Below are 25,086 nucleotides of genomic sequence, written 5' to 3'. Positions count from 1 at the left end.
TTGTTTGTTCTCTTGGCTGGTTTGTTTTAATTCAACCAGAAGATGGTGCTATAATATGTAAAGCAAACAGGTTACAATACAGGTGACAAAGATGATGGCTTGATTACTGAATTATGTAATTATTCTAAAGGATGCCTTATGTGATGTACAGTTGTGCTAAGAAGTTTATATACCCTGGTAGAATTTGTGAAATATTGGCCATTTTTTGGAAAATATGCCTGATCATGCTTTATTTAGGAATAGTGGTCAAGCAGTGGTGAAGCCATTTATTTTCACATAATTGTTTGTGCCCTTTTTAAATCATAATGATAACTGAAATCACCAAAATGGCCCTGATCAAAAGTTTACATACCCTTGAATGTTTGACCTGATATTATACACACAAGTTGACACACACAGGTTTAAACGGCCATGAAGGGTAAGTTTCCACACCTGTGACTTGTTTGATTGTAATTAGTGTCTGTGTATAAATAATCAATGAGTTTCTCAGCTCTTGAGAGCCCATTTCATCCAGGGCTGTGCTGACTTTACTGGATACTGAGCCATGAGGAAAAGCAAAAGAACTGTCAAAGGCCCTGTGAGAAAAGGTAGTTGAACTTTATAAATCAGGAAAAGGATATAAAAAGATTTGAAAATGGCAATCAGTAGTGTTCAAGCTCTGATAAAGAAGTGGAAAATTAAGGGTTCTGTTGGTAGCAAGCCACGGTCAGGTAGAACAACAAAGATTTCAGCCACAATTGCCAGGAAAATTGTTCAGGTTGCAGAGAAAAACCCACATGCAACGTCAGCTGAAAGTAGGGTAGGAGGTACTTGAACAAAAATGGGATGCGCAGTCAAGTTGCCACAAAACAGCCCGCTTACAATGTGCCAAACAGCACCTAGACAAGCCTCCAAACTACTGGAACAAAGTTATTTGGAGTGATGAGACCAAAATTGAACTTTATGGTCACTATGAATGGTACACATCTTACAGATTCTGCCAGGGTATGTAAACTTATGAGCACAACTGTATATAAAGTGGTTTTCATTATTCTTTTTGGCCCCTGATGAAGATATAACTTGAAACGTTGGGCTTTGATTCAGCATAATGCTGTTTGAATAAAGAAGCTTCCACTTCCATACTCCCCCAAAACCCTTAAATATTTCCTAAACCTCATTTCTTACTCTACTGAGAGTATTATCTGGCTCAGGGTCAGTGACAAAAAAGGGTATCACACATGAATACATTTTGTGAAAATGACATTTATTGTCAACTTAAGATAAAAGACTATAATGTTAGTCAGACTGGTCACTTATGAATGGAGTGTGTGGATGAGTGTTGTGTGTGTGATGCATGCAAACAAAACCCTAAGCAAACTCACTGGTGGAGGCCTGGGAGGAAGAGAAGAGAGAGGAAGAGAAGAGAGAGAAGGTATCATTAAAGTCACTTAAATATGCTGAGGCCTCAACCACTCAGGTGTAGGCAGTTTCCTGATGTCCTCTTGGACTCTGCCTATTGGCTCCTGACCCAGGAAGTCAAACCAATCTCACAAGCAGAAGGCAGAGACAGGGACGTTACTGTATTATATTTTATGAGGCTTTTCTTTTCTTCAGAGACAGCATGTAGCGCTTACATTTTTGTGCCAATGAAATTTTCCTAAGTACTCAAAGAATTTTGTTTTGATACTTGTTTAATGATGCTTTGATGGAATCGGTCATTTACAAAGATAAATATTTATGGGAGGGTTTAAAGGATATTTGTGTTCATTTTCTCAAGTGTGTCCTAAAATAATACTCACATGCTCATACTGTATGTGCATTTCAAGAGATTTTGTTCACTTTAATTGTTTCTCTTGTCCATAGCAGAGCAATTTCAAGTGATTGGGGGGAAAGGTCCACAGTCCTTTTCCCGTCAAAGCTAATTTTATGGCTTCATCAGTCTGAGTCGGACAGATCAAGTGGGGATCTGCCAGTGTTACAATCCCTTTAGTATAAAATTCCTTCTTTGTGATACTTTCCTTCTGCTGTAGCTTAGAAAGCAGACACTGTCTGTTGAGGCACAGAGTGGTAACCTCATTCTAAAAGGGCTCAACGTTTTGGAAGATTGACACACTTGATTTGTCTAACTCGAACTGCTGAGGCCTCATATTAGCTTCAGCTGAACTTCAGAGTGCAATTTTGCAAAGAAAGAGGACTGTGGACTTTCCTAAAGTGATTTTTGAAATCACTTTAGGAAAGGATCTCTTTGAGGCTAGCATGGACACAATTTCAACCAGAAAGTATTTAATTGTACATATGGGCATGTGACTATTGTACTAAGACAGAACTTATCTACAAAAATAAGAAAACCATGTAATTACTGGTATTAAAAAACCCAACAACTAAACACTAAAAAAATAACTGACAATTGAATGTAATGTGAGCAGTAATGTGAACCCTCATTCCCTCATTTTAAACCCCTTTAAAATAAACAAAAGATGACATTCATGGATTTCAATTAGCCTCTGGTTTTATGCAATCTTCAGTTACTATAAATATATGTGTGTACTTCCTTTGTATTTCCTAAGACTTAATTCAAAACAAGAAAGAAATGAATCAGTTGCTCATGTTTATTAGAAAGTCTAGTTCACTTTTATTTCTCCTATACCCAGATGAAACACAAATTTCATTTAAACCAAAAATAAAAACAGCTTGACAAGTACATTCCATATTTCAATAGCTGGAACTTGTGTGTTTGAGGCAGTGGATCCAGAAGTGCACTTAACGTTACATTAATATTTTTTGCATCCTAACAGCTGGTCACTGTCATTTTAATACACACACCGCCATACAAGACTTGTGTAAACATTGCTATGGATTCTGTGACATAGTGAAGGAATGATTCCACAGGGATCAAGTGAAAAAAAAATATGAAAGCCAATGTTGCTATGTGAATGTTGAATGTAAAAATACATATAAAAAAAGAGATTACTGCATTGATTAATGCCAGTCCTGCGTGTAATGATTTATTGCTAATCTTTGTCCAAGATATTCATATATGTTTCTTGCTTAATTATAAAACTGCATTTTAAAAAATACTCATATGATGTTCCAGGAAACTTGACATTACAACACCGAATGCACTTAACAACTCCATCTTTTAAAACAAACATACTATGTAGCACCAGTAGGTTAAAACAAATCATGCAGCAAATCGTGTTGCCTTCCTTCTTGCTGTGAAAAAGACTATTTCAAGAATTTGGGGGATAAAGTCTATTTTTGTGGAATCCAGTGCATCCACCATTGCTTTGGTATTGCATCCTTATGGTATGGCCATGTTGGATGTTTCTCCTCAGAATCCCCTACACAGAGGTAAAAGCTGGCCATGTTTGTACTTTTTGTCCTATGTTCTTATCGCAGCGATCACTCCTTGTTTGACGGGTGCTGGTGAGAAAAGGAAAAGAAAAACTTGGTTAGCCTCGTATTAAGATTATGTTTCAAACACTTTGACAACTACTGTAATCTAACAGTGACTGCACCAAATTATAACTGAATTAATAATCGAAGTGGCACCTTTTAACCAAACAATCCTGAACGTATGGCACTGATGCATTGTTTACACAATAGTTCTTTATTTCTTATTTTTAGCATCTTCTTTTTTAATAGTTTTTGGATAACAATGGAGGTCACATTAGATTTGTTGACACTGAGAAAAATATAGAAAATTACTATTTTGAATACGTACCTCGTTTTCCACAAGCCTTTTCACACTGCTCATGTGAGTCAAAGCGATTCTGGTTTCCACCACAGCCTCCGTACCAGAAGCGTGTGCAGCTCTTGCTGGGGGCATCATAGTGCCACTTGAGGACAAATTTGGCACAAGTACCTTCCTCTTTGGGAAGCTGGCAAATGTCCACAGCTGTAGAGGCCGCTGTGAAGGACGTGAGAAAGAATAGCAATCAGTAAAGGTATGACAGCATGTGCAACTTTCTGGCAATGCTGTATGCTTTAAGTTACTATAAATACCCTAAATGAAAGGGTGCAATCAGCAGTAAAGATATCATTACCATTATACATAATGGGTAGTAAGGAAGAGATGAAGATGAGTACAGTGACCTGTTTGTGTTGTGGAATGGAAAACTGTATAATGCCTATAAATGTTTCAAGGAAAGAACAAAAGCACTTCCAACCCAGAAGACTTCTTCCATAGTCATGAGATACAGCACATTTGGTTTCGGGTACATTCTGCATTACTGTAAGTATCTTGTGCCAATTTACTCCAGCACTAATGAGGTACTGACAAATTGAACTTGTTTTGTGTGAGGGCTGCTGCCAAAAACCCCCCCAAAAAAACAATGAACCAGTGAACAAGGCTTTCCATTCATTTTCTCCGTGGTTATGACTTGGCTCACTACTGTGACAAATGTATAACCTTCTCATTTTTCCATGCTTGGTGTTTCACTTGTTCCGTCAGTCAAGGCAATAGGGGGGGGGTGGGCGGGTTTGCAGTTGAATACAAAGGACTTCTTGTTTTACAAAGTGAGCACAGTTGGAGAAAATTGAATTATGCAACAGTGATATAACGTATAACGCTGGTGATTTGATGTCCAAATATATGCCCAACATCAGATGTGGTCTGAAAAGGTCTGATTTAAATTGTGTTTGAGGATGTGGATTTGCTTGTTTAAACTAGACCAGGAAGGAAGTGCTTTTTTCTTTCATATTGGCAAACATTTGCATATATACACTCACATCAAAGTCAGTTATGTCTTCAAAACAGGGTGTTAGAAGGGAAGGAACAGTAACATGATAGGCCATATTATTCAAGGTGTTTGAGTGAGTGTTTATCAGATCTTACCAGGAGCCGGGAGGATCTCCACCTGCTCAACCTGTTGCACTTTGGGCTGAGGCTTTGACTCTGGCACTGTGGAAACAATCAAATATAAATCTTAAAAGGAGCAGACTTTCACCAACATGGTTTCAAGTGCACTGTGGATATAAATGTCCAGATATTTACTCAGATGCAATCTCCATTATCTGTCACAAATGATCCAACATTGGCAGTTTCAATTCTACTTTAACTCCACAGCACACTTATTCTTCTGTATGCAGATGGAATCCTCATTTTCCGCATAACTCATTTAGTCAGCTTAAAGGACATTTTTACTATCATTTTACTATCCCCTCTTTAAAATATAAAACATTATGTCAAGTATAAGTGTAAAATTTGTTTAGCTGTTTTTAATTGACTGTAACAGTGGCAGATTTAGTGCTCAAAATTCAGTCATTTTTTAAAACAACTGGTCTTCAATCACACACTTAATAAAAAAAAAGGGATGTTTCATCTGAATCTGAAATAATCTCATCATCGTCTCCTCAAATGACGACTGATTCTAGTAGATTTTATCAGTTGCAGTTTACTAGTGAAGGCTAATGCTAATGCTAAAACTCCAGCAGACTTTTTAATAGTGTTTCCATCTGATACATTTTTAAATGAGACACCTGTAAAAGGTTCTTAAATATACACATCATGGCTACATACATGATATCAGGCTAAAAGACCAAGGCTAACTTTTAGCCTGCATGTCCCAGGCTAAAAGTTACATTTTGTGGACATGAACAACAATTTGCATAATTGTTTGTGTATTGCAGGGTACAACTAGTATTACAGTATAGTATTACGAATGTAAATGTAATTGAAATGTTATTTGTTCTAACATAATCCTTGTATGGTTTGGTAAGTTTAAAACAGTGTGCTTCACTTTTAAAGGAGAAAAGGCTTTGAGGATGATGATAGCAGATATACTAGCACATTGGCTCCTACGCAGTGAATGTTCCATTCCTGAGCAGGTATTTTTCTGAAGTAACCTGTAACCCAGTATCATAATATGGTTAGCTAATGACAAGCCTCCTGCCTCTAGAAATAACACTAGGTTACTTCTGTAGGTAGCTACTTAGCAAGGCATAATAAACACACTTTTGCTTTTGTGTCTTTGGTTTTGGAAAGATGTTAAAAACTTAAAAACACTTATTAAAGCCCCATGCACACCATTTTGGCATGTGGAATGATCCAAACCTTGACAGGCCTGCTGTGCCAGGTCACAGTTTCTAAACTACAGTAGGATCGAGCAGTTGCTGTTGGGGGTTTAGCAAACTGACAATTGTAGGTTTTGTATCTGGGGTTGAAGCTCATCATATGCTGCGTTAGATTACACAATCACACCAGGACGCAGCACATTCCCTCAGTGAGCCTGGCAGCAACAACCACTTACCTGACCTCATGCAGCGTTTCAAGCAGAGGGCCTCAGTGTCGAACCTATTGTCATTGCCTCCACAACCTCCATACCAGAACTGGCTACAGACGCTGTACCTTCTGTCAAAGAACCACTTAGCCTGATAGTCTTTGCATGGCATTCCAGCGTCATAGTCAAATGAGCATGGGTCTGCAAATTCATTCATTAGAACATGCAAAAACAACAGCAGTGGTGGAGAACAGACAGAGAGAGAGGATGAGTTTGTGTTAAAGTTTCATGTACAACTACATCAGGCATACAGCAGTTACTCAGTTGCGCTGTTAAAAAACAAGTTGCTGGTAATGGCTTAATTCATACTACAGTACAAGCTTAGAGGTATTCAAAAGGGTCTGGTTGGGTCAAATGAGTCTTAGTGCTGATATGGTTCATTCTTGCAGGGAAGAAAATTGCATTCAACATGACATGACATTCTCCAGAGGGCATTATTAAGAGTTTGGGTATTTGAAAATTAAAAGTAGAAAATGAGTAGAAAGAAAGAGGTTTAGATTTCCATAGGTGAAATGAAAAATGAGTTAGTTGTAACTACAGCTACTGTTTAATGTTAGTTCATTCTAGTCATCTAGGATTCGCAGGGCTGTGTGGTTCAGGTTATCTGCATGTGACAAGTCCCATAAGTCGACCCCAGAAATACTTCAAATTATGAGAAAACACAGAACCCACTGGGGTCTTGGCTGCATTATCTGTCATTTCCTCTGTGGGACAACATACTGTAAATTGCAGAGTGCTTATAAAATAAAATGCTGACATTGGGGGTATCAAAATACAGAACTCAGTTAAATGACTAACTTTTATAATAAAGGCGACTTTTCTTAAAACAATATTTGAATGTTTGTGCAAGTGCAGAAGCCTTCCTCTTCACAGAACCTCCTGATTTAAAGCCAGTAAAGATGTTAGGTTTTGTGCCTTCTACTTTAGGAGTGAAGCTTTACAGCAGCTGCAAAGCTTCACTCCTAAAAGTGAAGTAAATATGTACATTGTAAATCCTCTTCAGTGCTTCTATTTTCCAACTAAGCATTTATTCTTACACATATTACAACCTCAGTTGTTTCGTTGCTTGAGTTGTAGATTCCATAAGTTTTCCTGAGAAACCAACAGCATATTCTGGCATGTACTAGTGAGTTTATTAATAACACATTTGTGTAGTGGTTCAGCTGAAATATTGCTTTTTTACAGCTGTACTGTAATGAAGCGAGAGACCATTAGCTTTAATGCACCAAATGTGAATGTGGAGAAAAAAAAAAAAGGATTTATGTTGAAAATTTAAAGTGAATCACCATTCTGATATGTGGTGATGAGGTCAGGGGTCGTCAGAAATAACATAAAAATTATGATATGATATAACATATAAACTGTGATAAGCATTATTATTGTAAAAATAAAATTACAGGTTAAAGCAAATATGATATGCATCTAAACGGTATGCTCACCAGTCTCTGGTCTGTCCAGTGGTGTGGTATTTACAGTACTGGTACCTTGGCTGGCTGGTTTATGCTCTGCTGCTTCTGTCAAAGTGAAAAAAGTATTTATGGAGCAGTTAAAATAATGCAATGAATCCTGCAAAGTAGTTCAGGCACAATAACAACTGCCTGAGTTTTTGATTATTATCTTCACCATTCTCCACTGTCCTGAAATGTGTATATGCTAGCAGGGAGTCAACCTCTTGCAATCTCTTGTGTTTATATTTTCATATTTTTGCTTGTGGCCTTACTGGTAGTGACGATGCCTTTGCGGGTGGAGACAATGTGACCATCTGCAGTGTGAGCTGTGACCACAGCGTGATATTTCTGAGCACTCTCCAAGTTGTCCACAGTAAGCTCTGTGCCTGAAACGTTGGTCTTCAGTGCCAGGGTATGGTCATTCAGCCGTGTCACCACCACCTCAAAGTAGACAAAGAGCTTGGGGTCTGGGCTGGTCCAACGTAATTTAATGCTGCTGGAAGTGATGTTAGAGACGTGTAGCTCATCTGCGTCTGAGGGAGGTAAGACATAGTGGTGTCAATGCAGGACAAATAAAATCACAGGTTGTTGTGAATGTCAGTATGACTAACATAATGTTACTTTTCATCTACTGTTATATTTTTAGAAGTACTTGTACATTTTCTGTTGTGAAGCTGTATAACAAGTCTGAGAGAAGATTGGACAATGGTGCTGATTGCTGATTGTTGGGCCATCAGTGTTAGCAGTTGATTATGTATGAGTCACAGTGAAGAAAACAGAAATAGTTGTTAAGACAACCTTCTCTTTTATCCCACAAGGGATATAACTGTTTCACCAGAACGTTGTAAGGAAATCAATTAGGATTTTAATCTATTTTAATCTATTTTTCTTTGATGTTATAATTTTTTTTCATTTTTGTGTTGTTTTTAGTTTACATGTGGGTATTTATTTACTGCATTTTGGTCATCAGTATGGGTAGATGAGGACAGGAGCACTGTAATTTCCATGCTCTTATGGATGAATAAATTGAACCTTTGAACCTAACCACTCCAGATCAAACAGCACTTAGTGTAGTTGAAGTTCATTTTAATGTATCCACAATCTCACCTTTGTGCTTTACTGGATGAACTGCTTGGTGATTCTCATGATGTTTCTGATGTTTCTGATGTTTCCTATAAATGCAACAATAAATAATGAATTTAACCAGCAGTGTTTCCAACAAATTGACAGTGAACAATGACAAAATCACAAAACTTACTCCTGTTGGTGGGTCGATGTAAAAGGGTTTTTTAGTGGCTGGTCACTCTGGAACCACGTGCAGTTTTTGGAGACTTCAGGGGACATGTAGAAGGCATTTTCAACTGAAAAGACACACAATACAGAACACAGAATCTCACTCACAGGGACATGATTAACCTGATGCAATTAATGGCATTAATACTAAAACATTATATAAAAAAGTGCATTAAAACTCAAATCTGTGTGTACTTACTGCTGATGTATTTTGGCAGAAGCTGGCCAAAGGTCTGAATGTGTTTATCATAAAAGTGTGAGAGGCTGTCCAGCCTCTTGAAGAAGACATCTGAAGGCTCACTGGCCATGCTTGACAGGACACGGACATCTCCAGCACTCAGTGTTTCACTCACACCCATGATGACCAGGAAGTAGCCTCTGCACTTGATCTCAGTAGCAATACGCACCAGCTGCTGCCCTTCCTCTTCCACACTTCCTGTCACAAAGAGCACGAGTACTTTCCGGTTACGTTGGAGAGGCGCCTTCTCAAACACCTGTTCCACTGTCGATTGAATAGCCGCTACCAGTGATCGGCCACCTTCTAGCTGCGGTGTCTTCTCCAGCAGGAATTTGACAATATTCTGAGAGGAATGGTGATCGGTCAAGCCGATATCCACATGGATGGGAGAGCCAGACTGGTTGTAAAGGAACTCATAAGGTGCTTGCTGGATCACTGACACTCTAGCATGATGAACAGATGATTTGGGATTTGAAGACACTTGTAGGTGCTCCACCATGTGCGCTATGTAGCGTTTAATCTCAGTGAAGACGGCTGGGTATGTAGACTCAGAGCTGTCCATGACAAAAGCCATGTCGATATCCACGTCCGTGGTGAAAGATCGCTTATCTCGGCTGGCCGATGGGGGCACATAGTCACAAATCTGGTCTGGAGAGCAGACGTCTAGAAAAGGAGGACAAAGAATTTTGTTTTGGATATTTTGTCATGATTTTTATTATGTCTAAATCGATCAGTCTGAAAAGGATGTACTGGGGTCATCCAGCTTGCTTAAGCAATTTTACTCATACACCAGGGATTTTTTTCTATTTTTCTTACATTTTTAATATAAACAAATAACTACAAAAATCCTGAATTTTTTCTCCATTTTCAGTTGTTCACAGATTTTTCTGAATAGAAATTGATTTTTTGGGGGGATGTGTGGTGGCAATAAATCAGATCAAGACAATCTTTGAAAAAAACTGAGTAAAAAATGAAACAATATGCCTCAACTACAATGTCACTGTTACTGCCGAAACATAGAGCTCTTACCTAGGCAGACATGGCAGTTCATAACCTTTTGGAGGACTGAATTGTACTGTGCACTTCCAGCGTTGGGAAGTACAATTACCTGGGCCAGAGCAGTGTTGTTGACCTGGTGTGTAGAGAGGAGCAAAACATGTTGTTGAAAATACAATGTACAATATAATTTAATTCATTCAAGACAGATACTGTAAATATGCCTTTAAAACATGTGTACTGTAATGTTCCCCTTTGAGGTATCTGTTTTGTTTTACCTGCAATGCTCTGCTAAGTTGTCTGTCTTCACGGCTGACTAAGAACAGAGTGGCAATTCCAGAATCATGGAGGCGGAGAGCTGCATTCGTAATTTCTTGTGTGTCCTTGACCTGGCTACCGACAAAGAAGATGGCCACCTTCCTCGTGAGGAAGCCACTGCGCACCCGTTTGAAGGTGTTATGGGCCACAAACTTCATGGCCGTGTGCATGCTGCGTTCCTTGCGTGTCTGCAGGGGCTGCAATCCCTCAATGCGCTGTACCAGTTCACGTTTCTTCAGCCTATCAGCGAACCGGATCTCAGTGGTCACTTCGTTGTTGTACAGGGTCAAAGCAACGCGTGCTCCTCTTGGACAGTTGCTCTCAGTGATGGTGATGTTTTCGACAAGACTCAGGACTGTGTCACGCATGTTGTTGAATATAGGACGGCCAATGCCCTGAGAGGCATCCAGGGCAAAGGCCAACTCAGTGGGGTAGAGCGGACATTCCTGCTGACCTAATGGAGTACACATAGAGCATTTAGTTCTCTGCAGAGTAGTGGATACAGCATATACACAGTCATTCAAATAGTTATATTCCTATGAAAACTATGACAGTTTATTATGTACTTACCGTAACAGCAAGCTGGTGAAGAGAGGGACACAAAACTTGGTAAGACATTTTTTGTAGTACACAAACACACGAACATCATTGCTTATCATTGTTATTGTATGATATTGTTGATAGATATTGAAATATACTTACGACAGTTTTCTCTGATCTTCTTGACCAGGTCACATTGCTGAGGACAAAGAGACATTTGAAGACAAATGTTGAAAGAGACACACAGACACCAGGCATGAGCTCTCATGAGCTTTGTTCATGCAATGAAATTTTAGTCAGTTTGATAAATGAGCACTTACCACAACACCTTGTCCTCTCGGTCCTTTCTGACCCTGAGGGAACAAAAACAGTTGTGTTAACAGCTGGACATGGTGGGAGAAATAAAACACTTTGTTTTTTGTACTGCTTATATAATACTATTATTTATGTTAAATCACGTTAAGAACAATATTATGTTGTGCAGTATATAATGAATATATAATGTGCTGTATGTTGAAAGTTTGAATCCAAGAGAAGATACAAGCATAAATAGCCCACTCAAGATAGTATATATTATAAATTATGAATACACATATTCTGCTATGGTGGCACTGCGTCATTCATAGGAATGTACACTGATTATAAGATTTTTAAGTTGCTTACATATGCCCCAGGATATCCAACCTCTCCTTTCTGTCCGGGTGGACCAATATCCCCAGAGACACCCTGGAAAGAATAAACAGTGTGAAAAAAATAATTCACTCCGAGAGCTATTCAACTGTCAAAGTGCCAACATTAATGTACATGCTCATTCAACTCACTCACTGCCAAGAATGTACACTATATTTGAATCACATGAAAACCAGTCCTCCACTGTATCGCGTCAAACATATGTCCAGTGTTGCTCTTGAACAAGCTGAGTGTTTGAGGACTTTGCAAAGTGACACCATACAATACCTATTGTGGCATTAGGAATATACTAACTTAATCTAAAAGGGGTCTCGAAGCTTACCCTCTGTCCACGATTTCCTCTGGGTCCAGGTCCGCCCTTGGTGCCGGCTTCACCAGCTGCTCCCTGCAGTGATGGAAGTAAAGAGAATAAATGAAAATGAGGATGTGGGTCATTCTTTAAGCAAAAATGGTGTTGGGGTTCTCAATTTTGAGAATTAACTGCTTTTCATGGTAATACATTTTAATAAATTCAATATGTTCAGGTTTTGGACTGTTGCTCTGACAAAGCAGTTCATTTGATTTTGGGCTCTCGAAAATCATGATTTTTTTTTTTTTGTGTGTTTTTGGATATTTTATTGACCAATCGATTAGTTGATGAATCAATAGTGAAAATAATCATTATTTGCTACCCTATGTAAGAGTATTTAAGAGTCAGTTTTCCATTACCTTTGGTCCTGGGAATCCTGGGAAACCGTCATCACCCTGTAGAGATAAAATTCATACATACTTTAAGTATTGTGATATGAGTCTATGAGTCTATAACAGTATATGTCTTGAGATTTGTAATAGTGAAGTGATTCATTAATAATTCTATCTTCAAATGAGCTAAAGCCATGGCAGTCTTCATAATACTATTCAGTAGCATAGAAGGGATATGTGTGTGTGTGTGTTTGGGAAAGGAAAGGTGGGAAAGGTGTTTGTAACATTCTACATTTCATTGGATATTTAATGAAAAATCTGATCTTAACCTAAATTAAAATTAAGCCAAACCTTCTGATCACCATATGTATTTTACTAGAGGTCACAATTCACTTGCCTGTCTTCCTTTTGGCCCTGCGACACCAAACCCATCTCTGCCATCTTCACCCTATAAGGAAATCAAGATAAAGATTGCTGGACCCATATGTTTTTCTTTGTAGAGTGCTCATTAATTCAGAATGCATGCACTCTTGGTAGTAAAAGGAAAACAAGAGCAACCCACTCCCCACCTCCCTCTTTGTCCCAACATCACAGTGTGATGTGATACTATGCTTTGGTATTCTTTAAAGACAGAACACATGGAATAAGGAAATAACAGTAAAAATACTTGATTAAACACATCACATATACATTCTTAGAAAGCCATGGCAACATAAGTCTTGCTTTAAATCACCCATGACAGTAATGCAAGCTTCTTAAGCTTGCAGCCTTATATCTTAAATCATAAGCTCTCCTGCCAAGGCTGTTCTCTTTCCCAAGAACAACTATAAAGAAGATGATCAAATAATCATCCATTGTATTATTAAGCATAGACCCAGAGGATTATTTTTCATTTTCACCAGTTTTAGAGGATGGTACATGCTAAAAATGGGTGGTTTCATTCTTACAGACTCTCCACGGGGGCCAATGGATCCTATAACACCTCTAGTTCCGGGCTCTCCTGGCTCTCCCTACAAAGGCGCAGACATAACCACATACAGAGAATGAGACAGAGACAGAAATAGCCAAAGACTCAAAGAAAATGTCAAAGCTTTAAATTAAGAGTGAATATTTCTTGAAGCTATCAGGTCAGTCTCAGTAGAGTTAATTAGGATCATATGCTTTTTTTTTTTTTTTTTTTGCAGTACATCTTCAGCGGAGCCTTGATGTTTTCTTATAGTGCTTTCATGTTTGCTCAAATAGGCTACACATGTGTGCTCAGTAATGTGAGAGAGCTAGGCTTAGGCCTGTGTGTTTATAAATGAAACACGCCTGTTACTGAAGAACATAAGCCATGGCAAATTTTGTTCCACTCAATACCTTGCGACCAAGAGGTCCTCTTCTGCCCTTATCTCCAGCAGGACCTGGGATACCTCCGGGACCCTAGAAAACAAAACATTGGGACATTAGAAGACATTCTTTTCCTCACAATGAAATATACTGTGCACATGAATATCTGTAAGTTTTGCAATGTGTGGTAGGCACAGTGTTAGTGTTTGGGCATGAAATGCAAATATTTCGGCTGTGTTTTTTCTCTAATGCTTTTTTTTTTTTACCTTGATGCAAAAGTGATGCTTGTTTTAAATGCACTTTGTAAATACACATAACTACACTTTAATTATTATGTGTTCAGTATGTGGCAGACAAAGCAAAAGATTTAAGAGGTTCACTCACTCTGGGTCCTGGGTTCCCATCTTCTCCTCTGGGTCCTGGTGCACCATTCGGTCCAGCTGGACCCTTGAAATAGACAAACCACACAGAGATGATGCACCAGTTTCTTTGCATTGAACTACCAACCCATGAGTAAAGAATGAACACACATTCATAGATATATAAATAGTCCAGTCACAGTCCAGTCAAAACAATGTGTCATATTGCTACTGCAGCCAAGAAAAGTGTTAACAGTAAATTCCGATGACAGCATTTGCCATGATACACATTTTGGCAAGTGTATTTGTAGATTGAATAATCTGCCAAACACTGCGTAAAGAGTGCCAGACTTACTCTAGATCCTCCAATACCAGGCTCTCCCTGAACACCATCAACTCCTGGATTTCCGGGATTTCCCTTAATGAAATGCAAGAAGCAAAATGTTAAAATTACTGTGATCACTACAATAACAAATAGACACTGGATAATATTGCTTAAAAGGGACTTACAGCTTGTCCAGGCGGGCCTCTTCTGCCATCAGGACCCTAATGAAGTCGAAGTGGAAATAAGTCCAGGTTAATTTAAAAAAAAAACAGTGGTTACAAATATACAACAGAGAGAATGTACATGGAAAAATTGTTTACCCGTCTTCCAGCTTCTCCAGGTGTTCCCCTCTTTCCATCCTGACCAGGGTCTCCCTATCATTTCAGAACAGACATCCCAGTAAAACAAACTCATACAAACACAAACAGCCATGTTGAATTGCTTAATAGCACAATGCTGCAGGATTTTTCTACAATACAATGTGTGAAGGGGGGCATTACCGCTGGTCCAGCATCACCAGGGTCTCCTTTAGGTCCTGCGCGGTTGTTATCCTGTCCACTTGTACCCTATTAGACAGAAATTGCGTGTTCAAATTCAGCTACAGTCGAAAACCGTAAAACACAATTTGTGAAAGAAAGCTGACTGAGAGCATGTTCTAAGTTATACAAGCTGCCTGGCAGACTGAGGGAGAGGTGTATACATTAAAATTCTCACATACTAAAAGATCACACACCATAGTTTTTTATCAGTGGCCATTGTTGAAAGGAATGAGTCAATGTAATTTAATGAATCCACTAACATACCGAAGACTAATCTAAGCTGGGAATTCATAACAGGTGATTAGTAACAACCTACTTCTAGGACTGGGCAATATATTGATAAAATATTGATATTGTGATATGGTTTTAAAGGCTGCATTACAGTAAAGTGATGGAATTTTCTGATCTTACTAGACTGTTCTAGCTGTTTTATTATTTGCCTTTAACCACTTAGTCATTATATCCACCTTACTGATGATTATTTATTAAAAATCTAATTGTGTGAATATTTTGTGAAAGCTCCAAAAGTCATTCCTACAATATTATCACAATATCGATATTGAGGTATTCGGTCAAAAATATTGTGATATTTGATTTTGTCCATATCGCCTAACCCTACCTACTTCCCTGATTTTCACACTGTCATGTACTGTATATGCATACTAAAAAATTCAAAAATACTCAACAAATAATGCACATAACACCCCTGTATAATCAGCTGAGAACACTTCATGTTTAAACCTGCATTAACTGATTTGTTGGCCACTTGGGGGTAACAGAAACAACTTGTGAACACAACATTGACACAACATCTCCTTTTAAGCTGATATGTTGAACTTGTTAGCAAATTGTTGCTTGTTCACACATCCAGCAGTTAGGGAGCAACAAAGTAATTTCATTTGGAGTTGTGTTTCTGTCTACCTGGTGAATTTAAGTCCAATATTCATTCTCTTTTAGCTCTGTTTCTGGTCTCTACCAACCCCTGAGGGAAATATCTGGCTCTTTAGCTGCTTAATGATCCACTATGTGCACAGGCTAGTCACTGACTGTGTCTGTTTGCCATTTGGTACTGAACAGGCAGTGTACAGTGGGTTTTTCTCTGAAGACAGCTGCCTGCTGCAACCAAAAATGACACTATGAGAGCACTGAGAGTGAACCACAACAGTAAAGTTGCAGCCAGACAGCTAAACTGAGCTGAAACTCAGTATAAAGCTCTTTAAAGCTGAGGCATATGCAGAGTCTCTGATTATTCTCTGTAGGTTCATCACTACGAGCAACACCTCTGATATTGTTGACTTCATTTGATACATTGTTATTATTAAAAAAATTAACTATAGCCACTTTAAAACAATATATCATTTTATAGATAATTGTTAATTTGGACATTAAATGGCACCATAATCTGTTCAATAAAACTCACAGGGTCTCCTCTGATTCCCATTTCCCCTATGTCTCCTGATTGTCCTTTGGCACCTTTAGGACCCTAAAAGCAAAAAGCAAAAAAAAAAAAAAGTTTAGTGAGCATTTATCAGTACTACCAAAATGAGATAAAAATAGGTTGAAAAATTGGAAGCTACAGTAAAAGCTAAAATCACTCACTCTTCTGCCAGAGTTTCCTCGGTCTCCTGGGGGTCCATCCACTCCACTTTTGCCCTAAAAATATAATGCGGATGCCACTTAAAGCCCCAAATAATGCATGAACAAAAGCATGTTCACATGTCATTGTCAAATGAAAAGAATGGTAGAGCTCACTTGGCGCACTGCTGCTTACAACAAGCCATGTTTGACATGTTAAATTAAAAGTTCATGACTCAATGAGAAAAATCTAATATAAAACACACTTACCTCTTCTCCGTTGATGCCATCAAGGCCAATTTCTCCAAATTCACCCTGCAACATGGTAGCAGTTGGTTAGGTAGTTCATGCATCAGCCATTTTTCTGACACTTTTATATGATAATGAAGATTTTAAAAAGAGGAGAAAAACTCACCTTTTCTCCTGAGTAGCCACGAGAACCCTGAGCAAAGGAAAAGAATAATGTTATATTAAAAATTATAATAAAGATAAGAGGCAGATAACCACATCTTCAAGTTAAATTAACACATATGGTTGAGGTGAATGTTAGAGATAATATCAATGCCTTTACCTTGACACCCCTCTGCCCAGGACATCCCTGGAAACCCTGAGTTCCATTTACACCAGGAGGACCTCTCTCTCCCTGTCATTACAGAATAAAGACAAATATATTGACAAAACACAAGGAAGGATGAAATCAGGAGGAACATGAAGAAGAGAATTAAGAAAAAAACACTGAAATTGCTAATGAACTGCTTTAGAGTAAAAAAAAAAAAGGTTTAAAGAATAGCTGCAGATCAAGACAGTTTACAGCAAGAGCTTGCAGATTTGTCATGGAAACACTCAGATTAGGACCACATACGTAAGCAAGGCAATCAAACTTACAGGTCCACCCTCATCTCCAGGATGTCCTTGGCTTCCTGGTAATCCTGAACTACCCTGAAAGACAAAACAACCAAGTCTTAGCTTCTGTTAACATTTAATTTCTGTTATAATTAAAGGGCTTTGAAAGAAAACGTATTTTATTCTTTTGACTTTGAGCATACCTTAGGCCCTGGAGGTCCAACTCCCCCTCGGGGTCCCCTGGTGCCGGTACATTTGCATGGCACTGCACAGCACTCCCTCTCTGCAATATTGTCCTACATAGCAAAAGAAGACAAATATAAAGTTATTAAAGGGGAAAAGTAAAAGTAATAATAATAACATAAAGAAAATATATTAAAAACAAAAAGACATCTAAAAATAGGAAACATTCAAACAATAAACAATACAAATCTAAAAAGATGAAAAGAGGTAAAATCAAAATAAAATACTGGTAGTTAAAACCATTGATAATAGTACAAGCAATTTTAAGATATAAAAACCATAAAATAATTGAAGAGAAATATCAAATAAAGGTTGAATTAATTAAAAACAAGACCATAAAAATATGAAAGTCTTCTGTCTGACTGATAAGTAACTCACCAGTTCTTCTGCTAGCTCATAGTCCAAGTCCATGATATTGACTCGTAGGGGTCTTGTGTACCTGAAACCTCTTCCAAATTCCAGGAACGAAGCTTCCTCAAACTTAGGCACCCGCTCCAGCCCGACAAGGATTAAACTCTTCACTCCTGTTTGGCAGTTATAAAAGTTGTGAAAACGTTTTCATCCTCAGATTACTTCTGGATATGACATCAATATGATTTCATCAAAGGCAGTTTTCACTGCATAATCTTTTTACCTGACAGCTGAAGTTCATCAACTCGTCTTTTCATTTCAGACAATGGGGCATCAAGACCATCAGTCAGATGAATGACAACCTTTATGAGAGAGACACAATATAGTTTCACACTTCCTCACATTTTCCACAAATATTTTCATTATTTTAAACTGTTTCAGTAACCAACCTTCACAGCATCATTCTGTCGGGTTTTGAACCTATTTGTGTAAGCTGAGATGGTCCTGCCATTGAGGACAAAGGGGCCACGATTACGTAGGGCTCTGAAGTCTTCAAACAGCTCATCAGCGTTGTCTGTGAATTCCAGGAGGACAGGCTCAGAGGCAGAGTCCATGGCCAGCATGCCCACTTGCACAGAGGGAATCTGCCCTGATGAGCAACTGATAGGTACCATCTTGGAAATCCTCTGCAGAATGGCACCCATCTTGCTCTGGAGGTTGGTTTGAGCACTGAAGATATTCTGGGCATCAACATCAAAGCCCACCAACACTTCTACACTGCAGGCTGCAAAACAGATCACGGTTATGTGTCAAAAAACAGCATTTATTGTGAACCACTGAAAACATCTGAAACTTTTAATTCTAAGTTGCAAATTTCAAAAAAATGTGAAAGTGCTCAGTGACAAAGTCCACTAGCAAGAAGAAAACACATCTCTTACTTTTAGCAGGTTCTGGCACACCAACACACAGCTTCCCCTTCACTTCATCATCCAAAGTTTCCAGGATTTGCTCATTGAGCTCTGAAAGCTCCGTAAAGGTGCTTGCTCGAGCCACAGTGGAGGACTCGCTTGCTAGGTTTTCTAACTCATTCTCAATGTCACCCACTCCTACAGCAAATATTCTCACACCAGTTTTCTTCAGACCAAGGGCTGCTGTTTTGCTGTCATCAGATGAGCGTCCTCCAGTGATAACCATTAGGATCTGAGGAGTACCTTCATCCTTCCTACTGCCCTTTTCTTTGGTGAAGTGAACATCTTGAATGTGGCGAATGGCTGCACCAGTGTTAATTCTTCGTCCACCTTTGTACTCCACTCGTCCAATAGCACTAACAATGTCTTGCCTGTTTTTGTAGGTGTTGAGGTAGAAGGCATCAGTTACGTCTGTGGCATAATGTGCCAGGCCAATCCTCAGGTTGTCTCTCTCAGTGAAGAACAGATCAATTAGGTTGATGATAAACGACATCACTTCATTGAAGTGGTCCTTGCCCAAGTTAATAGAGCCATCCACCAAAAACACTATATCAGCCTTTTTAGATGGAGGCAGGTCTGGTGCTATACGAGAGAAGATGAGACATTGAAGAGGACAGGGTAGAGAAGGGTGGGAACAAGAAAAAATAGAGAGAAACAGTGACACATTAGCTTTAGCATACTTAGGACACTTGCTTTAGGGTAAAATACATTTTTTAGTATCTGTAATATGGTTTAATATTGTGAAACTTTTTGCACAACTTACTCGTCTCATCATAGATTGTGGGTGGTTCCTCAGGGATGGTCCCACTCAACCTGGCAATAAACCTGTCTTTGATCTGTGGCAGGCCAGGGAATGTAGCAACCTGAAGGACATCCTCTGGTGTAGTGGAAATTTGGGCTAGTTGCCTTGCATCAGCACCACTAGCTCCAATACCAATGCAGTTGACCCTGGAGCCCTTCAGCAGAGGTCCATAGATAGAAACATCTTGAGGGGAACGTCCACCTGTGAGAACCACAAGATGCTGGGAGGCCTCAGCCAAACGAACACCAGAAGCGGGTTTTAACTCATTCTGTATGACATACTCAATGGCATCGGCCAGATCTGATGACCGACCACCCATTTGACGAAGTCTCTTGATAGCAGAGATAACAGCTGGCTTGTTGTTGTGTGAGTTGAGAGAGAACTCTGTTTTAACTGTGTCTGAGTACTGGACAACAGCCACACGCACTTGATCAGGCTGCACATCAAGTTGTTGGACAGTGTTGAGGATGAAGTCACGGATATGAGCAATACCAGCAGCACCCGTATTGTCTGAGCCATCAATAAGGAAAATAATGTCCTTTCTCCCGAGATTTAAGTTAACTGCAAAATAAGCACAAGAGACAGAGAAATATATTTAATTGTGAAGTATAAAAGAAAAAGTGTTTTGTTGTTGTTGTTGTTTGTTGTAGTTTTTATTCTATTTAACAGAATCAAAACCTGGGGCTTTGTAGTGGTGACAGAAACTATACCCCCACTCCACCCATGCACCCTGAATGATGAATTTTAATATTCAGTTATATGAAGTATAAAAAACAAAGCTAAAAACCAAATGATGAACCCTAGGGTATTTTTTTAAATTCTATTTCCTTCATTCATAAGCTTATGCATAATCATAATATATATGTCACCGAGGTATGCCATATATTGTTTTTGTCAAGACAAGTTAGGCTATTCAGAAATGCATAGTTTTGCATGTGAGTGGTACTGTACATGTTCTAGGAGAGTTTTTATCAAAAAATAACTACAAATGTAAATTGAAAAATTTTAATTTGTTATCTTTACTAGTGCAGTGTCCATTCAAAATGTATTGGTTCAGAACAGCTTGATTGTTAATTATTTGTCGAGAATCACATATACATGTATCAATTGACAAACGTATCAATTAAAATGATAAGGATTTAACAAATTCAATGGTTTTAATCCAGACAGAAACTTCACCAATGAGACTAAACAGAGGTTGAACCATAAAAGCAGTTTACAGCCTTCTATTGGTTGATTTCATTGCCAATCAAACATGCCTGTGCTCCTACTGGCTAGTTTTACTGCCTCTGCTTCTGTGTTTTTTTTCTGTGTGCACTTGTTCTGCTCTCTTGGGCAGTTTAACTGAGTGAGCCGCGTGCCTTTGTCCTGCTCAGCAATTCAGAGCACAGAAGCCCCACCCCACTGTGATGTGACAATGTCTATATCAAACAGCCCCTGCTGCACTTAGTGGCACTGTCTGTATTTCTGCTCGATGATGCCACGGGCATAAGAAGAAGCAGAAGCAAGGTTGTTTATGAGTTATTTTTATATATTTCTCAAGGACCCCTCATCCAAACAACTTCACACTCAACACTGTGTGAAGTCGGTCACATGAATGGTTGTCGAGATACGCAAAGAACACACATACAGACAGAAAGAGATTCCTTCTTTTATAGTCAGATTAGATATCCATATGTTTTCAGTAAAGCACAAATGTATCCATATATGAATGGATAGAGGAAATTGTCATTGTCCAGGACTATAAGAACGGTGTTGACATTCTGAGCCTTGGTGATGTCTAAAAACATACTAATAGTTTTTATATAAAATACAGAAAGCCTGTTTCATTTATTGTATTACTATCATTGTTTTGCTGATTGTAATTGTTCTGGTCTGCCAGCAAGATATGAATATGTTTTGAATAAGTTATATTACATTTTTGGAGTTTTTTTATACTCTATTGAATCTGCTCCACAGAGTCACATTCTGCATTTGCTTCTCAATAGTTTTGGTTTAGACACAGGCTTGGATGTAGCTTTAAAAAGATTGATTGTGTTGTGTTTACTGAAGAAAAAGTCACAAATTTGATGATTATAAACCTTTTTTATATGATTTCTATGTGGATTTACTAATGCTTATCTTTTGAGATTATGGGGTGCAGATTTTGACACAAATTGCTTAAAAAAACAGTTACTGCTTTAGTACTTGAAGTTAGTTTATGAGAGTGTTTCTTACCTGTGTCCACAGGGGAAGGGACATAGCTACCGATGATATCAGCCGTGGATATTTTTTTGACTGAATCAATGAGTTGCTGCTCCACTCTTGGAAGCTGCTGGAAACTGTCAACTGTATATACAAGTTCGGGCCTCAGGGAAATCTGTTTCAGTTCATCAGTGTCTGCATTCCTTGAGCCAATAGCAAGAGGTGCAATGTGGTTTCTCTTAAGTTGGTCAGCTGGAGTGGATACATCATCTGTAGACTTGCCACCTGTGACTAGAATAAGGAACTGAGGCACACCATCTTCAATGCGGCTTCCTGCTGACCTCTGGTAAATGTTTCTGGAGACCCATTCAAGAGCATGACCTGTGTTTAGACGGTTTCCACCTTTGCTTCGAAGTTTCGTCACAGCCTGGCGTACCTCATCTTTGCTGGAGTATTCATTCAGAAGAAATTCTACTTTTGCGTCATCACTGTACTGTACCACTGAAACTCGGACATTATCCAGTCCTACATCCAGCTTCTCCACAACTCTTCTTATCATTTCACGGATGGCAGAGAACTCACTACGCGTTGCTGTTGAGCCGTCAATCAGAAATACGACATCCCTCTTTTCTCCTCTTGCAGGTGTGATTACTGTTTAAAAAGAATGCAAACACAGAAACGATGTATGAATACTAGCTACTGAATTCCTACTATATGAGGATATACAGTATGACTGAAAAAATGAAAAATGATAAATTATGTAAATATATAAGAGTAAAATTACCATCATAGACTTGAAATTCTGGACGCATCCTGGCAATGTCATCATCTGACAACTCAGTGAGAGTGGTGATTAAGTTTTCTTGGACTGTGTACAGGCCAGGGAGGTCATCTATTGTGTAGGCAAAGTTAGGCACGTATGACACCACCTTGAGCTCACTAGGGTTAATATCCCTGGTCCCAATGCTGAAGGGAAGAACTCTAGATTGTTTGAGGGAAGACGCTGCACGACTGGTGTCATCTGTTGAAGACCCACTGGAGACGACGATTAAAAACTGTGGTATACCCTCTTGCTTCCTGCTACCTCGTGCTGCTGTTAGAACATCCCGACCGACAAACTCCAAGGCCTGACCCAGGTTTCGTTGTCTTCCACCTCGCTGCCTCATTCCCTTGATGGCATTCAAAACACCTTGTTTGGTTGTATGTGTGTTCAGATACATGTCAACCTGTGCATAGTCACCATACTGGACCACGCCAATCCGGATCTTACTCTCGCCCACATTGAGACTCTCCACAACCCTGCGGATGAACTCCTGGATGATAGGAAATTCCAGTCCAACACCATCAGATCCATCGACAAGGAAGACGATATCTTTCCGAGGACCTTGCAACTCAGCTGAAAGAGAAAGAGAAAAGTAATATTAACTTCTGCTAAAGAAATTACAGCGGCAATTACAAACCGAGGTGTGATAGCCTTTTAAAAATTCAGCTTTCCAATAACAGTGTGCAATGCTCTTTTGCATCCAACCAGTCTTAGATGTCAGAGCACACTTCACAACATCATGTGTTAGCCACCCAGACTGCACACTTGAGAAAGGAGAGTTTTTACTGAATGAAAACCATCAGTAGAAAACAACAACAAATCCAATAAAAAAATAAATCGTAGGCAAAATGACAATAAGGTGGACACAGAATACCACACTATGGTGGGAAACTGTTTTGGAATGGGATATTGACATATATTTTGGATGTGAATATAAATAAAAAAATATTCAAGAGAGAATATCAATATGATTAGAAACAAAATGAGGAACATGAATGAGATTAAAAAGAGAACCAGAGGTTGCTGGCAGTGGGAAAAATGCAGTTCAAGAAGATATCTGCATAAGTTTGTGAGATGAACACTCGTTGCCTTTGTCTTCAAGAATCAAAAATCTTTTCTTGACCAAAAGAAGGAAAGCATATGTGGTTCTCATTTCAAATAAACACAAGTAGAAAATAGATTGCGATACATTATAAACAGAAAACTTGTGACTTTTAGGGTTTTCAGTGTTACCAGTGCTACACATGAAAAAAATGGTCTTGATTTAACATGTTGTGTATAGAAAATGCACAAACAAGTAATACTGAATGAATAGTGAAATACTAGAGGCAGTGTCATGATCAGCTAACAGAGAAGAGGAAAAAAATAGTATCCTTATGGACTAAGAATTATTAGCAGACATTATTTAAATATATATAAGTATACAACATCCTCTCTTCAATTGCAATCAAGGAGCTAAATCCTACTTAAGGCTGGGCGAAGTGGAAAATACAGCTACCGTAATTGTTGATACAATATAGCAGTGTCTGATGATGATGCATTTCCAGAATACAAAATAAGACATTGCTTTTATTTAAAAATTGGAAAGGATCCCATCATGCATAGAATCCGGCATCTTCCATATTAACCTTGCAATTCTGAGTAATAACTGTCTGATGTCATGAACATAAAGTGTATTTATTTTGTTGTAGCCCAGTGTGTTTGCACGCGGGTAAATTGAAGTAATCATAATGGAAGGCTATGTGCTGTGCAACCATACATCACACCACAAACTGGAGGGTGCAGATTTATCAAACATGTTTTAACTTAAAGAGGATTAAGTCATTGTTGATACTGTAGAAACCATCCATATTAATATGTTCAAGCTGCAGAGCCTTTTCCTACCTTTTCTCTGGAATAATCTCCCTGTTGACATTAGACAGTATAATTCTTTGATTACTTAAGGCCCCCGTGCCCATTACTATTATCTTCCTGTTCTCAGTCTCATTAATCTATTAAGCGTCAGTAATTAAACTCCATATGTGTCCTGCTGACGAGAATACTTCAAACTTTAAAACAGTGAAACATTGAAAACCACTGCATATCTCTGACCCTACATTATTTGTTGTCCAACAAGCACATGAGCATCCGAGCTGTGTACCTATCTCTCTCACTCCTACCTTCTTCCCCCTATGTTATCATTCTTGTCCTCTCTTTTCAATCAGGTTTCCCTGTAGTGGACCATTAGCTGTTGTAGGACCTCTCTATTGCCCTTGGCTATCGATACCTAATTCCAGATGTT

The 25,086-nt window shown here is 38.7% G+C and overlaps 1 protein-coding gene across 3 annotated transcripts in view; it reads right to left on the bottom strand.

The window, feature by feature from the left end:
- Positions 1-2,574: 2,574 nt before the first annotated feature.
- Positions 2,575-25,086, bottom strand: part of LOC122991865 (collagen alpha-3(VI) chain-like) — a 35,123-nt gene continuing 12,611 nt past the window's right edge. For 2 of the 3 annotated variants that reach the window (XM_044365296.1, XM_044365298.1), the window contains 39 exons: positions 22,767-23,378; positions 22,016-22,633; positions 19,760-20,359; positions 18,967-19,578; positions 18,478-18,812; positions 18,312-18,390; positions 18,056-18,201; positions 17,638-17,730; positions 17,477-17,530; positions 17,163-17,234; positions 17,007-17,033; positions 16,862-16,906; positions 16,616-16,669; positions 16,437-16,499; positions 14,978-15,043; positions 14,798-14,851; positions 14,663-14,698; positions 14,508-14,570; positions 14,178-14,240; positions 13,824-13,886; positions 13,412-13,474; positions 12,862-12,912; positions 12,492-12,527; positions 12,106-12,168; positions 11,757-11,819; positions 11,414-11,446; positions 11,256-11,292; positions 11,124-11,135; positions 10,514-11,007; positions 10,269-10,371; positions 9,201-9,902; positions 8,967-9,069; positions 8,816-8,880; positions 7,981-8,241; positions 7,700-7,774; positions 6,231-6,401; positions 4,817-4,882; positions 3,704-3,889; positions 2,575-3,402 (listed from right to left, as the gene is read on the bottom strand). In XM_044365296.1, the coding sequence (XP_044221231.1) occupies positions 3,362-3,402; positions 3,704-3,889; positions 4,817-4,882; positions 6,231-6,401; positions 7,700-7,774; positions 7,981-8,241; positions 8,816-8,880; positions 8,967-9,069; positions 9,201-9,902; positions 10,269-10,371; positions 10,514-11,007; positions 11,124-11,135; positions 11,256-11,292; positions 11,414-11,446; positions 11,757-11,819; positions 12,106-12,168; positions 12,492-12,527; positions 12,862-12,912; positions 13,412-13,474; positions 13,824-13,886; positions 14,178-14,240; positions 14,508-14,570; positions 14,663-14,698; positions 14,798-14,851; positions 14,978-15,043; positions 16,437-16,499; positions 16,616-16,669; positions 16,862-16,906; positions 17,007-17,033; positions 17,163-17,234; positions 17,477-17,530; positions 17,638-17,730; positions 18,056-18,201; positions 18,312-18,390; positions 18,478-18,812; positions 18,967-19,578; positions 19,760-20,359; positions 22,016-22,633; positions 22,767-23,378 (6,380 nt within the window). In that variant the 3' untranslated portion in view covers positions 2,575-3,361. The remainder of the gene's footprint in view (positions 3,403-3,703; positions 3,890-4,816; positions 4,883-6,230; positions 6,402-7,699; positions 7,775-7,980; positions 8,242-8,815; positions 8,881-8,966; positions 9,070-9,200; positions 9,903-10,268; positions 10,372-10,513; positions 11,008-11,123; positions 11,136-11,255; positions 11,293-11,413; positions 11,447-11,756; positions 11,820-12,105; positions 12,169-12,491; positions 12,528-12,861; positions 12,913-13,411; positions 13,475-13,823; positions 13,887-14,177; positions 14,241-14,507; positions 14,571-14,662; positions 14,699-14,797; positions 14,852-14,977; positions 15,044-16,436; positions 16,500-16,615; positions 16,670-16,861; positions 16,907-17,006; positions 17,034-17,162; positions 17,235-17,476; positions 17,531-17,637; positions 17,731-18,055; positions 18,202-18,311; positions 18,391-18,477; positions 18,813-18,966; positions 19,579-19,759; positions 20,360-22,015; positions 22,634-22,766; positions 23,379-25,086) is intronic. The other variant, XM_044365297.1, reaches the window with a different exon arrangement.

Source organism: Thunnus albacares, chromosome 11, assembly GCF_914725855.1.
Source record: "Thunnus albacares chromosome 11, fThuAlb1.1, whole genome shotgun sequence".
NCBI classification, from domain to species: domain Eukaryota; kingdom Metazoa; phylum Chordata; class Actinopteri; order Scombriformes; family Scombridae; genus Thunnus; species Thunnus albacares.
The sequence above is the reverse complement of the archived record's forward strand: the minus strand, read 5'-3'. Positions and strand labels throughout refer to the sequence as shown.